The following is a 13,444-nucleotide window of genomic DNA, read 5'->3' on the forward strand; positions in this document are numbered from 1 at the left end:
GTGGTCTGCAGGAGAGTGTTCAAGAGACAAAGCATCTCTCAGAACCTCTCATTTTCCTGTTCTCTCAGGCAGTTTCGAGAACAATTAAGTAAGTTCCTAGTTGTGAAATGCAATTATTGGCACAGATAAGCACTAACTGCCTGGCCAGCCTTTGAATGGTCCTGTTGGTCTCCTAACGGTGGGCTGGGTGATGCAGCAGATGAAGCAGGCAGATCATGGCTTTGAAAATCTGCCAGCTCTTGCCCCTTTGCACAAGAGCAGTGCTGGGGGGGGGGGCGCCCGGGCAGATACTCTGCTAGGGAAAAAGGACCATAGGGAGGGGTGGGGTGGGGGCCCCTCCCGAGTCTCTGGAGTCCTCCCTGCTCGCAGCAGGGCTCCCTTGAAGGCCAGGGGAGGTTGCTCAGGGTCTTGGTCAAGTGAGTGCTGTCTCCAAGGATGCAGAGGGGACCTTTCTAGGCCTGCTCCCAGCACTGCACCACTCTCAGGGGTGATTTTCTTCTGTCTAATGGCATTTTCCTCTGCAGCACCACATGCCCATTGCCTCTCGTCCTGCACTTTGGTAAAGGGTCCAGCTCCAGCTGTTCCAGCTGCCCCAGGGCCCTTCCATGAAACAGCTGGACCCCACAGTGAGGCTCCTTGAGCCTGCTCCCCCCCAGGCTGACCAAACCCAGCTCTCTCCTACATCCTGTGCTCTGGGTGGGTTCCCTCCCATTTGTCTGGGACCAGGGCTCTGCAGACAGGACCTGTGCTCCAGCCACAGCCTCACCTGTGACTCGCTGCAGGGTTCACCGTTTGCTTTGCAGACTTTCTTCAGGACACTGAAGGACTGAGGCAGTGCAGGGCCTTCTGTGGCAGCAGGAAAGACACGACTGCCATGTGGAATTGGCCAGGAGCGAGCTGACAGCAGCACTGGTGAGCAGCAACTTTGCTTCCCTGTCCAGCAGCCTGCAGGCACACCACTCCCCTCGCCCAGCAGTGCCCACTGCCCTGCCTCATGGGCACTCTGCCACACGAGGATTGGGCCATCAGCTGGATTTGCACTCGGGCAGGGAGAGGGGCTTTGGCTGAGGGAGAGGTGAAGCTTTGAACCTTTTCACTTTGAGGGTGCCAGAGCCCTGGAGCAGGCTGCTTAGAGAAGTCATGGAGTCTCCTCTTGAAGAGATTCCAACCCACCTGGATGTGATCCTGGGCACCCTGCTGTGGGTGAGCTGCTGGAGCAGAGGGTTGGATGAGATGATCTCCAGAGGGCCCTTCCAGCCCCACCACTGTGTGAGCTCTCAGTACAACAGCATGTTGGGGAAGGGGGACACAGCCCCTGAGCTGCCCTGTGCTCCAGATCAGCAGCTGGGGGCTGGTGGAGCCTCTTCAAACTCCAGTCCAGGCAGGGAGCTGCACCAGGAGCAGCATTCATGCACCTCCAGGCCACGCAGGGACACGGGGCAGGGTGGGTTAGGGAGCTGAGATGGGACATGAACAGAGCAGACACTGCTGGTGCCTCAATAGCAGATGTGAAAACATCTGTTTTTGACCTTTAAGAGCAGTGAAGGATCAAGATGCCATGGGGGAAGGAACCCCCTCCTTGGAAGACCTCCAAAGAAGGAGTGAAGACTCTCAAACCATGGCAAAGTGCTGCCTCACCTCTGCCCCTGCAAAAAAAAAGACCTGGGGAAGCTCTGTGTGAGCATCAGGGGGTGCACAGGAGCCTCCCTGCTCAGGAGCTGGGCTGGGAGGTGGGTGCTGCACTGCCCTGGCCCCAGGCACCCCCGGGGGTGTTCCCCTGCCCCCTGGGTCAGCCCTGCTGGGGCCACAGATAAAAGCCCAGCCGTGGGGTGGGGGCTGTGGAGAGGACAGCAGGAGATGGCAGGTGAGAGCCTGGCCCCTTGCACCCTTGCTTGTGGTTTCTTGGAGCACTGGTTTCTGCTGCGTGGGTAGGGGACTGGAGGGCTGGGGCTGGCTGGAGCATCCAGCCAAGGTCTCAATGGGTGCTGGGTGATGGGTGATGGGTGCTGGCTTCCCCCACCTTGCCCCAGGGCTGGCACAGCCACCCTCTGCCTGGCACGGAGCACAGCAAGGGTGTGACTGGAGCACTCTGCTCCTGTCTCCAGGGGTTCCTCCACAGGGAATGGGTTTAGTTTGGCATTTCAGGGTGGGCTCTGGGCTGATTTGGGCAGCAGCTCCGTGGTGGGTACTAAGCAGGGTGCAGTAGGCACAGCCAACAGCTCTGGGCTCATTCTGCTAGAGCCAATTGCTTTGGAGCTGTGTGGGTCAGCTTTGGGCCAAATCAGCCCAAATATCTCTGTGTGGAGGACATCCCAGGCTGCTCTGGCTGATCCTTCTCCCCCTCCAGCTCCTCTAGCCCCATGTGCCAGCTTTCCCTGCACCCTCAGACTCGGTGCCCATCTCCCTGGCACTGGCAGAGGGTGTTCTGCCCCACACTCTCCACGGCTGTCCCCTTAGCTTCTATGTTCCCACCAGTGCCTGAGCTCCCCAGGACGGGAGGCAGCTCCCTCTCCATGTGCCACAGCAAGGACTCCCACTCTTGAGGAGCATTAGCATGGGGAAGGGGACACCTCCTGAGCCCCCTCAACATGTGCCATCAGCAGCCTGGGCACTGACCTTTCCACAGCATGGCAAGATCCATGGGTTCTTGGTTTCCTTCACGTCTTGCATTTCCTTGCAGGGATGAAGGCAGAAATCTTCCTGGGGTTGCTGATGATCCTCAACCCGTTCCAGGCATCCGTATCTTCTTCCTATGGTATTGTCTTTTTCTCAGAGTTTGCAGATCAGGTTTTGTTTTTTTTTATTTCCTGACTAAGAAAGATGAAGTTTAGAAGAGCTTGAATTATTCTACTGTAAGCAGCAAAGTCCTGCAGGGGTGTCAGAAGGAGCAGAGTCAGTTTGTATCTCCCGTGGCAGCAGCCTTGGCTGTTTCATGGTTTTACCTCTTAACATATTATCTGATTTCTCAAAATCATGTTGCAGGAGAGGTCAGTTATCAGAACTGCTCCATCCCCAGAGTACAATGCTCTCCTTCCCTGCAGGGTGGGCAAGCAGGCTCCCCAGGAGAACCCCTGGGGGCTGCAGGGCTGGTGCTGGGCAGCTCCCTTGCTGCCTTCGTGCTGGTTTTTATGGAGGCTGAAAAGTGACCTCTCCTCTTCTCAGGGGGCTGGATCCTGCTCTCAAAGCAAGGGATGAATTACTCTCTCTCTGAAGGGAACACACTTTGGCTGCTGCAGCGTTGGGTGAATTGGAGCTACCAGGGGCTGTGGGGTTTGGGCATGGGGCAGCCACTCAGCTCTCTTCCAGCCCTGAATCACTGCTCCAAAACCTACAGAGACCTCTGCCTGTTAATTTGCAAGGTTAAATCCTTACAGAAAGCACGTGCCTGGCTTTTTGTTTGTCTCAGATGGTGGTCTAGGCAATCATTTTTCTCACCAAGGTTGTCAAAGAGGTGAACTCTGGGTTGATATTTTAAAGATTCTGGGGACAGTTTGGAGATACTTATCCCCTTTGTGATGATTTCTGAGGTTTTCTTCTTCCCTTGAAGCTGTAGGAAAAGGTAGGAGCCCACCAGGGGCTGTCCCCTCCTGTTCTGTGACTGCAGCCAGCAGACGATGGGGACACTTCATTTTGGGGAGCAAAATCTCTTGAAGAAATAGCAACTGCTCTCCTGTGGAAGGGCAGGAGGGGTGATGCCTACATCTCTCCCACAGCTCTTTGGAGCCTCCACTGCTGGAAACACCCCATTCCATGCCCAGCAGTGACTCTCAGACTGCCCTGGGGACTGTGTCTATGCACTGATCTAGCCAGAGAGGCAGAGCCAGCAGCAGCAGTTCCTGCCAGCCCTGCCCTGCTGACCTCCTGGGTGGGGGCTGGAGGCACCAAGGGAACCTCCCTGCTGCAGCACAGGGATGCTCCTGGGTGGGATCCAGAGGAGAGCCACAAAAAATGATTAAAGGGCTGGAGCAGCTCTGCTGTGAGGCCGGGCTGAGAGAGTTGGGGTGGTTCAGCCTGGAGAAGAGGAGGCTCTGGGGAGACCTTATAGCAACCTGCCAGTATTTGAAAGGGGCCTACAGGAAAGCAGGGGAGGGACTGTTCACAAGGGTTTGGAGGGACAGGACAAGGGGTAATGGCTTTAAGCTAGAAAAGGGGAGATTTAGTTTAGATGTTAAGAAAAACTTCTTCAGTATGAGGGTGGCTGCCCAGACAGGTGGTGGAGGCCCCATCCCTGGAGACATTCAAGATCAGGCTGGATGAGGCTCTGAGCAGCCTGACCTAGCTGCAGATGTCCCTGCTTATAGCAGAGGGGTTGGACTGGGTGACCTTCTAGACGAACTCCATGATTCTACGCTCTCAGTGTGACTCTTGCCCTTCCCTCCCCAGCTGTGCCCAAGGAGCTGCTGGACGAGTCCCTGCTGAGCAGCGTGGCCCAGGCCAAGCAGCTGGTGGATGCAGCCTACAGGCACACCCGGGAGCGGTGAGTGCCCACCCTGCAGGTCACCCCCTCCCCAGCCTCACCCCGGGCAGGGTCAGAGCAGAGCCCAGCCTTTGCCACTGTGGCTGGGAGGTGCCCAGCCTCCCACCAGCCCCCCAGCTCCTTCAGGAGCCAGCCTCTGAAAGCCCAGGCTGGCTCAGGGACCTCCCCAGCCAAGGGGAGGCTCCAGCAGCATTAACAGGGTGCCTCGGAGACCTGTGGGGTGAAGACTGGCTCGGGTAGATGATGAGCTGGAGAAGAGCTGAGCGAGGCTTGGTTGCCTCAAAGCTGTAAAGACCTAAGATTTGGCTTCTGGGTGGTCAAGCTGGGCAATTTAAGAGATCCCCTTGCTGCAACTCACCCTGCCCCTCTGCCGAGGGTGGCAGGAGCAGCCCTGGTCTCCCCCAGGCAGCGTGTGGGCAGGAGATGACTCTGCCCTTGCAGTCCAGGCTGGGAACACAGCGGGTGAGCCGGGGTGCCCGAGGCTCAGCTGGGTAACCTGCAGAACTCTTGGCTTGGCCCCATTTCAGTCCTGCAAATTCGGTGTTATCCTCCCTCATAGCATAAAGGAGCGCCTGCAGAACGATGCCTTGAGCCCAGCAGTGCTGCTGGGCTACTTCAAACAGCCCGTGGCAGGGACTCGGGCTGCTGCCCGGGCTGCAGACTACATGGGAACCACCCTGACCCTCCTCAAGGAGAGGCTGAGATGGGCTGTGAAGGGCGACTTCAATGTCACAGGTGGGGACCTCGGGGGAGGAAGATGTGGGGCTTGGTCACTGGGGCTTTGTGGGGCTCAGGGGGAGGGAATGAAACAGGGTTATGCTGGGCCACGACTCTGATCCCTCCCACGTGGCTGCAGTGGGGCAAAGCTGAGTTAATTTTCCGTGCTCTCTTTCCATCTGTAAAATTTTGGGGGGTTTATCAGTTAATGAAGGTGCTTTGTGCACTCCCCTGGCTCCTTCTCCAGCACTCCAGCTAACGTACCGATGGGTCAAAGCTTCTAAGGCTTGGCCAGATAATATTTTGGCTTGAGCTGGGAATGAGCAGGCGCAGAGGATGTGGCTCACAACAGCTCAGCCCCAAGGTAAGGGTTTTTTTTTCTGCCATGCTTCAGCCAGCAGCAGTCAAAGCCACTGGAGATTGTCCTGCAGCAGGACCAGGGGCTGTGGGGAAGGCACAAAGAGAGGAGAAGGGAGCAATGTGAAGGGACATTTCAGTGTGTCTTGAAGGAGCAGTGTCCCCCATGAGGTGGCAGCCCTGGCCTCCCAGCAAAACCAGTCTGCTGAGAGCAGAAGGCCAATTAGGGTGGTGAGAGAAACAGTGCAGGGGGGCACAGAGAGAGCTCCTGCCACGTCCAGGTGAACTCCTGGGGTTCCCCAGCATCACAGCAAGGCACTGGCAGGCCAGGAGACACCCCGTGGGGTGAGCCAGCATCCCCCCAGCACGAGGTGAGTGAGAAGAGGGAGGTAGGGCTGCCTGTGCCAGGAGAGATGCTCCAGAGCTGTGCCAGACCGCCCAGCTGCCACCCCAGCTGCCTGCCCAGGAGGCAGCAGTGGCCTCTGGAACTATGCTGTGACCCAAACTGCTGGTGGCAGCAGCGACCAGGAAACCTCCGAGGGCCTCAGGACGTGGCTGGCAGCAAGAGCCAAGGAGGCTTTGGTGTTGGGCTGGGCAACTTCATCTCCCCTGCATGGGGAGAGCTGCCTGGTGGAAATGCAAAGACCCTTGTGCTGCCCAAGGGTTTCCTCTGGTGGTTTCTCCTCTAGCCAGCTCTGGACAGTGGTGATACAGGCTGGTGGCTCCTTGGCAGGGGGAAAAACCTGGTAACACATCACTGGGCTGACTGTAGCTGTTAGCAGCCTGTGGTGGAGATAAAACGAGAGGGGAGACAAAGGGAAAAGGATTGGAAATCATTCTGCTGCCACACAAACCCTGCATGGAATCATAAATAAGGTTTGACCACAACTCTGTTGGGTTTAATGCTTCCCAAACCAGAAAAAAAAAAGCAATCTGCTGCTCTGGAGAGCATCCTCAGCATGTCTTTAGGGCTGGGAGACCTTAAATGTCAGCCCCTTGTGCTCTTTAGGACGCTACTGGGATAAGAAATCATTTCAAGGGTACAAGAAGGAAAACTTTCTGCTGAGCCTGGGAGGGACCACAAACCCAGCAGGGCCAGTGTTCTCCTGCATGGTTCTTCTCTGTTGTTACCTGGCAGACCTGCTGACACCAGCTCAGCTGAGGAGGGTTTTCACAGCGAGTGGATGTGACCAACAGGATAAGAAAATAAACTGTGACCCTTCTTACGGGTACCGAACGATCACGGGGGAGTGCAACAACAGGTGAGGGGCTGTGCCAGCAGGGGAGGGGTGGGTGGGATGGATCCTTCACCAGGGCTGGACCCACGTCCCCAAGGATCATCCATGTAGGATGCCTTCTGTAGGGTTTTACACCCTGCAGTGTTGTTTCTTAGATAGCTTTTCATAACAGTCTTGCCTGGAGGGTTCTTGGTGTTGGACATGAGCTAGGTCTTTGGCCAAAAGGCCAATAGCTCTGTGCTGGGGACTGACTCCTCAGGGTCTCTGGCATCAGGCTGCATCTTTCTTCTTTCTCCTGGGTTTTGTCTGGCTCTGCCCCTTGGCAGGGTGTCAAAGGGCTTCCTGACCCAAAGCCATACTAGGGGGTGATCGGCCCAACTCCCTGCCTCACGTGGTGTGCAGGAGGAGATCTGGGCACGTGGGGTGGGAGTGAGCACCTCCTGCCAGTCCCATGGCTGGGCAAATGGAGGGCACGACAGGGAAGCTGAGCTGAGCAGTAGAGGGTTTTAGAAGGGACAGTGTAGGAACATTCTCCATCCCTCCCCTGTCACCAAGAACCTGGTAGGCAGAGCATCTCCTGAGAGCACCTCAGGCCGAGGAAGGAGTTCAAACAGCTCTGCCTGCCTAGGGGATGCTTAGGCCTTTGGGTGTCTGTGTAAGCAGCAGAGTGAACTCCCTGCCTCCTTCCTTTTCATACAGAGGTGTCCTCATTCAGGAGAGGGCTCTGGCCTCTGGGACAAGGACAAGCACAGGTCCATCACACCTGAACCAGGCCCTGAAGCCCTGGAGATGGTGGGCTTGGCTGTGCCCCCTGCTCTGTGTCCCTCCATTGCTTGGTCCTGGGCAGCATTGCACCCACGGTGTGTGACAGGCAACCAGAGAACAAATCCTGTACATGCACTCCAAAATTAAACACGTTATTAGTCTAATTAAGGCTTTAATGGTCTAATGAAACTATAATAATCACTTAATCCATCTACAGCATAATAACACACAATCCAAATCTCCCCATTTCTGCTAAAGATCTCTGGTAATACCATTAAATGAACAGGCACAAATCTCTGCCCCTTTCCTCCAACATTAAGCCCCCACCTTTGTTTTCCACCCACGGTATGAGATCAAGAGCCCCTCTTCATGCTGGATGACACAAGGAGACACCAGCAACCTGAGCTCTTGCCTGGGAGAAGCTGAGGTTTGTTGTGTATTGTTAATATTATCAGACCTGAGGCTTTCTTGATAGCACCAAACCCACAGGGCTGGAGCAGCAGCTCCCCAAGCATTGGACATCTCTGTGTGGTCCCATTCCAAGGTTCCTGTCTCTCTTCACACCCGTGAGCTCTTGGCCCTGCCGTGATCCTCATGAGCTAAGAGCTGACTATTCTTCCATTCACTCTGACAGGAGAAACCCATCACTAGGAGCTTCAAACAGAGCCCTGACCAGATGGCTGCCAGCAGAGTACGAGGACGGCGTGTCCCTGCCCCAGGGGTGGACGGAAGGGAAGCGCCTCTCTGGATTCCCCTTCCCACTGGTAACCTTTGTGACAGTCACCTGAAGGTGCAGGACCAGGGCTTAGGGGTTGCCAGTCCTTGGCCAGATAGACCCCAGGTCTCAAAGTGCACCTCCACCAGCTGGCATGGTGATGGTCAGGAGGAGGAACTGAACTCACCACCTCCAGGCTGGTCCTGTGAAAATCTCCAAGAACTGCTGTCTAACTAACTCCCATGATTTTGGGAAAAGCAAAGGCAAATGAATATGATTACTGAAGGACAGAGAAAGAATTACACTCTGTGCTCTTTTAAATTAAGAGCATCTAAGCCAAGGCAATCTCCTCACCTTTTTGGATTTGCTTAGTGGAAGCTAATTGTCTCCTGAAAAGAAATGTGCCAGAGGACAAAAGGAACAAGTGGATCCCCAGAATAAAAAATATCCAGCTAGAAATTCTGTGTGTCTGGAAAAAAATATCCAGCTAGAAATTCTGTGTGTGGATCCATGGGTGGGGTGAAATGTGGGGGTCTCTGTGGCTCTGGAGGTGCCTGGGTGGGAGCAGGGACACTGTGATGTGGTTCCTCATCACTTGGGCTTGGTGCCACCACGGCACTCACAAGGAGCTCTGTGATTTTTCTGGGTTGTGCCCCTTACCTTGTACTTTTGTTGGACTTCCTAACTCTGCTCCACAGCACAGTGTCAGGGCTTGTGCAGAGTTTTGACCACTTTTTCTGTAGTAATAAATGAAGGAAGAAGTAGTGGGGGCTTTGTGGTGGGTGGGGAAGGGATGAGAAGGGGAGAGGGCTTTCAGAGAGTGTCCAGCTAGAAGTTTACTGAGATAACTTTCAGAAATCACCCAAGACTATTTTTTTTTTCCCACACTTCTTTTCCAAGTGCTCTTTCAAAATCCTTTGCCTCCCTTCCCCAGGCTTTTCAGTATGGCTCTTGCTTCACTGCTTCCATAAGCTCATCAGGGGAGACTCTTGGCTCAGAAACCTGGCTAGAGCCTGGACAACGCAATGCTCAGCACCAGGGGCACTCAGTGGTGCCTCCCAGCTCAGACAGAGCTGGGATTTTAGCTGAGAAGTGGAAGGAATGCCTTGGAAAGCCTTGCAGCTGACCCCAGAGACCCGTGCACCCGTTCATGCAGGTCCTTGTCCATCCCTGCAGGTCAGGAAGGTGTCGAACGAGCTCGTCCGCTTCCCGCCGGCGGAGCTGCGCCTGGACCAGCACCGACCACTCATCTTCATGCAGTGGGGCCAGTTTGTTGACCACGACATCACTTTCACTCCAGATACCCCAGCCAGGGTCACCTTCAGGGGGGCTGTGGACTGTGACATCACCTGTGCCAAGGAGCCCCCTTGCTTCCCCATAAAGGTACAGCCAGCTGCCTCCTTAGGGAAGAGGGGGAGAGGATATCTGCCTTCCAACCAAGAGATGTTGGTGGCTTTTCTGCTCCTTGGCCACACAGGGACATCATAGAATTGCATGGTGAATGGGATCCTATGATTAGAATGGAGGGGTTGGGAGGGACCTCTGGAGATCATCTCATCCACCCCCCCTGCTCCAGCAGCTCACCCACAGCAGGGTGCCCAGGATCACACCCAGGTGGGTTTGGGATCTCTCCAGAGAAGGAGGCTCCACAAACTCTGGGCAGCTGCTCCAGGCTTGGCCACCCTCACAGCAAAGAAGCTTTTCCTCATGTTTAGGTGGAACTTCCTGAGTTCCAGTTTGTGCCCGTTGCCCCTGGTCCTGTCGCTGGGCACCACTGGGAAGAGTCTGGCCCCAGCCTCTTGACCCCTGCCCTTTAGCTATTTATAATCAAAATAAAGGGGGTCAGGCCACTTTCTGTAAGGTGGCAGTGCTGGGTCCCAGGGGCTGTCCCCAGACACCAGGCACAGTCACAGACTGTCTTTCCCCCATTTCCAACCCTCTCCCTCAACAATATGGCTTTGCTTTGGAGGTCTGATAGAAAGGCAATGTAGGTGATGCCTGGATTGTGTCACCTCCCTGATGCCTAGGTGCATGGTTTAATGGTCACCTGGTAGTGTTGGGTTAATGGTTGGACTTCATCATCTTGAAGATATTTTCCAACCAGAACAATTCTGATTATAGTAAATGTGTCAGAGACAAGAGCTGATGGGTGTCCACATTCCAGCAACTCCATCCCCGTTTGATAGTTAAATGCTCAGTAGTGCAAGGGGCAAGGAAGTGGTGAGCAGGTCTCAGAAGTGGCCAAGGCATTAGACAGCAGTGGCAGTCTCTGCTCCAGTAAATGCTCAATGGTGCACATGTCCACCCTGAGGACCTACTGCAGCTCTGGCTCTCCCAGGTACCTGCCTTCCAGCTGCAAAGGGCTGCAGCATCACAGACTATCTGCCCAACGTGCATTTGAGAATGCAGGCAGGGTCACAAGTTCTGGATGCCAGCTGCCCACGGGGTAGATATGGACACTAGACTCCAACATGAGAGAGGAACACTGGAGTTTGAAAGATTCAACCTGATCTGTATAAATTCAGGGGGAAAAGTTGAGGTTTCCATAGGACTTCATGGAAATTTAAGCATCTCCAGGCTTTCATGCAGATTTGGGTCTTGGACTCCTAAACTAGCATCTCTGCTGTCAATCTGGCCCTTCATAACTGGGATTTATGACTGCCCTCCACGGGGTCTGTCTTTGAGAGGACTCCTGCCCAGGCTCCTCTTAGGGCTGTCGTATCACAGGGAGGTTTCTGCTCCCCTGAGCTGGTGGAGAACCATGTTTTGCTCTTTCTGCAGATCCCACCCGATGACCCCCGAATTAAAAACACGAGTGACTGCCTCCCTTTCTTCCGCTCGGCTCCTGCCTGTGCCAGTGGGGTGGCCATCCGCGAGCAGATCAACGGGCTCACCTCCTTCCTGGATGGCAGCACCGTGTACGGCAGCGAAGAGCCCTTGGCCAACAAACTCAGGGACTGGACCAGCCAGCGGGGCTTGCTGGTTGTCAATCAGCATTTCACTGATAATGGGAAGGAGTATTTGCCCTTCGGCAGCATGAAGAAGGACCCCTGTCTCATCGTCAGTAGGGGAGCTAAAATCCCTTGCTTTCTTGCAGGTGAGATGGGTGCTGGCAGCCCTAACCCTGAAATCCAGAGCAAACAACTCCACCAGCTCCATTTCGTTTCTTTAATTGCTTGGGTTTCTTATTTAGGTAGAAAATGGGGCATAGAAACACGTTGTGAAAATGTCTCAGCGCCATGCTAGGTAGGAGAAAGGTCTTCACCACCTTCCAGTCTTTGTGACTACGTGCCTGGAGTGAAGCTGTGTCCTCTGTGCTCCTGGTGCAGGGCCAGGACACTCACAGCACAGGTCTTCAGTCCATCAAGACAGCCTCCTGCTCTATATATCCTTTGTCACTCTTTTGGTACCCTCTTGACCACTTCTTCAACCCCAAATAACTCCTTTTCTCCTGGGCACAGCCTCCCAAAGCCATGCCTCCCCTCCAGCCACCACAATGTGCCCATCTGCTGCCATTTGCTGTCTTCTCCTTCCCCACAGGACAGCACAGAAAGACCTCCTGGAGCCCTGAGCATTGCTCTCTTCTCCCTGCAGGGAACCAGGAGGTTGCAACAAGCTTGTGGGACATCAGAGAGAAATGTTTCTGATACACCTTGTGAATTAGTGTCTCACTCCCTGCTCCTTTTCTTTTGGAGAGTGGGACCTCCTGGCCACCTCTGGCTGCTCATGGCACTGCCAGAGAAAGCTTGAGGGCACAACAGATCTCACCAGCTGTGGTGCTTTATTCCCTTGGCCCCCTACATATCTGGCCCAGGGTCCTCTGGACAGCATCCTCATGGTCTTTGGATGCCATCAGGACCTTGGGACCAGTGGGAGAGCTCTGTCTGGTGTCATCCCCCAGCACCCTGCTTTTAAGCTCTTGGTGGTTTATGTTTCCTTGTCTCTCACACCTCTCTATCTGTCCCATGCATTGAGCTGTGTCTTCAGGACATGTTCCATATCCTCAGTTCTGTGCAGGTCTCTCCTTGGTGAGGACCACACAGGACCCGTGGCCAAAGGCAGATGCCCGGTGAGGAGCAGACGGATCAGATGCTTCCCAGGGTGGGCTTCCAGCCCCCAGGACCCTGCAGCCAGGAGCTGCAGGAGCAGTTGCTGTTCCATAGCCATCAATGAATTCATAGTGCCCAGCTCAGGCTGGCTCAGAAGCTCCTTTGAAGCCCCAGCTCTGTAGCTGCTGCTTTTCCTGTCCTGGAGAAGAGGGGAAGTTTTACATGTGCAGCTCCCTAACGGGGTCAGCCACTTCCTACTGGAGCTCTGTTGGAAGCCCTGGGTGGGTGCATTCTGCTGGAGGGAACCTCACAGGGCTGCTTTTGTCTCTTCTTCCGCAGTGCCTCACAGGCAGCCTTTGACAGGGAATGAAAGGGGCTCTGTGCTGCCTGCAGGAGCAAACCCCTCCAGTCACCAGGCACTGGGGGACTAAAGGCAACAGATTTACTTTTCTCTGAGTGCCTCTTTATACTCTCATCACCTGCTCGCTCTTGGGTTTCCTGCCCTAGATGTTTGAAGAAGGATTTAATATTTCATTGTGATGCTATTTGTAATTTATTCCTTCAAGCTGTGACTCGTTTTGCGTTTGCTTTTACTCTACCAGAGAGCTTGGACTGTGGCTGTCCTCTCGCTCTGGCCATAGTTTCAGCTGGTTTGAAGGATGCCTCCTGACTTTCCCAGCTCCCTTGGCCATCCTGACCTCTCTCTGCCTATTTTCATTTCTCTCTTGAGCTGTGAGATTGTCTCTCTGATACAGGAGGCTGGAGAACACCTAGTTGTATTTAGCTCCTTCAGTTAATGCTCCTAGCCCTTTTTTTGGAAACAAAAAAAACCCTTCCCCATCTCTCTGTGATGCTGAGCACAACCACGATGGCATCTTGGCTTTTGTTACCTCAGCAGAAATTTGGCATTTCACTGGAGTTCTCCAACCCTCAGGGCGCAGACCCTCATTTCCTTCTCCTCCTGGGTGGTTCTTACCCACCCTCCTCACAACCCAGACATCGAGACATCATTGAAAATTTTCTCAGTGTGCCATTCACCCCCTTCCAGTGGGAAGCAGCCAAGCACCCGGAGGTCACTGGCAGCCCTGGCAGTCTGCTCTCTTGTCATCCCTGCAGGTGACTCCCG

General features: G+C 54.6%; 1 protein-coding gene across 1 annotated transcript in view; it reads left to right on the forward strand.

Moving 5' to 3' along the window:
- The first annotated feature begins 1,290 nt into the window (after positions 1-1,290).
- LOC103768197 (myeloperoxidase-like) overlaps positions 1,291-13,444 on the forward strand; it is an 18,255-nt gene continuing 6,101 nt past the window's right edge. Inside the window, exons 1-8 of the mRNA XM_008935336.1 lie at positions 1,291-1,311; positions 4,410-4,477; positions 5,037-5,212; positions 6,690-6,813; positions 8,189-8,318; positions 9,446-9,652; positions 11,051-11,366; positions 13,435-13,444. The exon at positions 13,435-13,444 is cut by the window's right edge and continues 157 nt beyond it. Coding sequence (XP_008933584.1) covers positions 1,291-1,311; positions 4,410-4,477; positions 5,037-5,212; positions 6,690-6,813; positions 8,189-8,318; positions 9,446-9,652; positions 11,051-11,366; positions 13,435-13,444 — 1,052 coding nt within the window. The remainder of the gene's footprint in view (positions 1,312-4,409; positions 4,478-5,036; positions 5,213-6,689; positions 6,814-8,188; positions 8,319-9,445; positions 9,653-11,050; positions 11,367-13,434) is intronic.

Source organism: Merops nubicus, unplaced genomic scaffold (genome assembly GCF_000691845.1).
Source record: "Merops nubicus isolate BGI_N331 unplaced genomic scaffold, ASM69184v1 scaffold15892, whole genome shotgun sequence".
Taxonomy (NCBI): domain Eukaryota; kingdom Metazoa; phylum Chordata; class Aves; order Coraciiformes; family Meropidae; genus Merops; species Merops nubicus.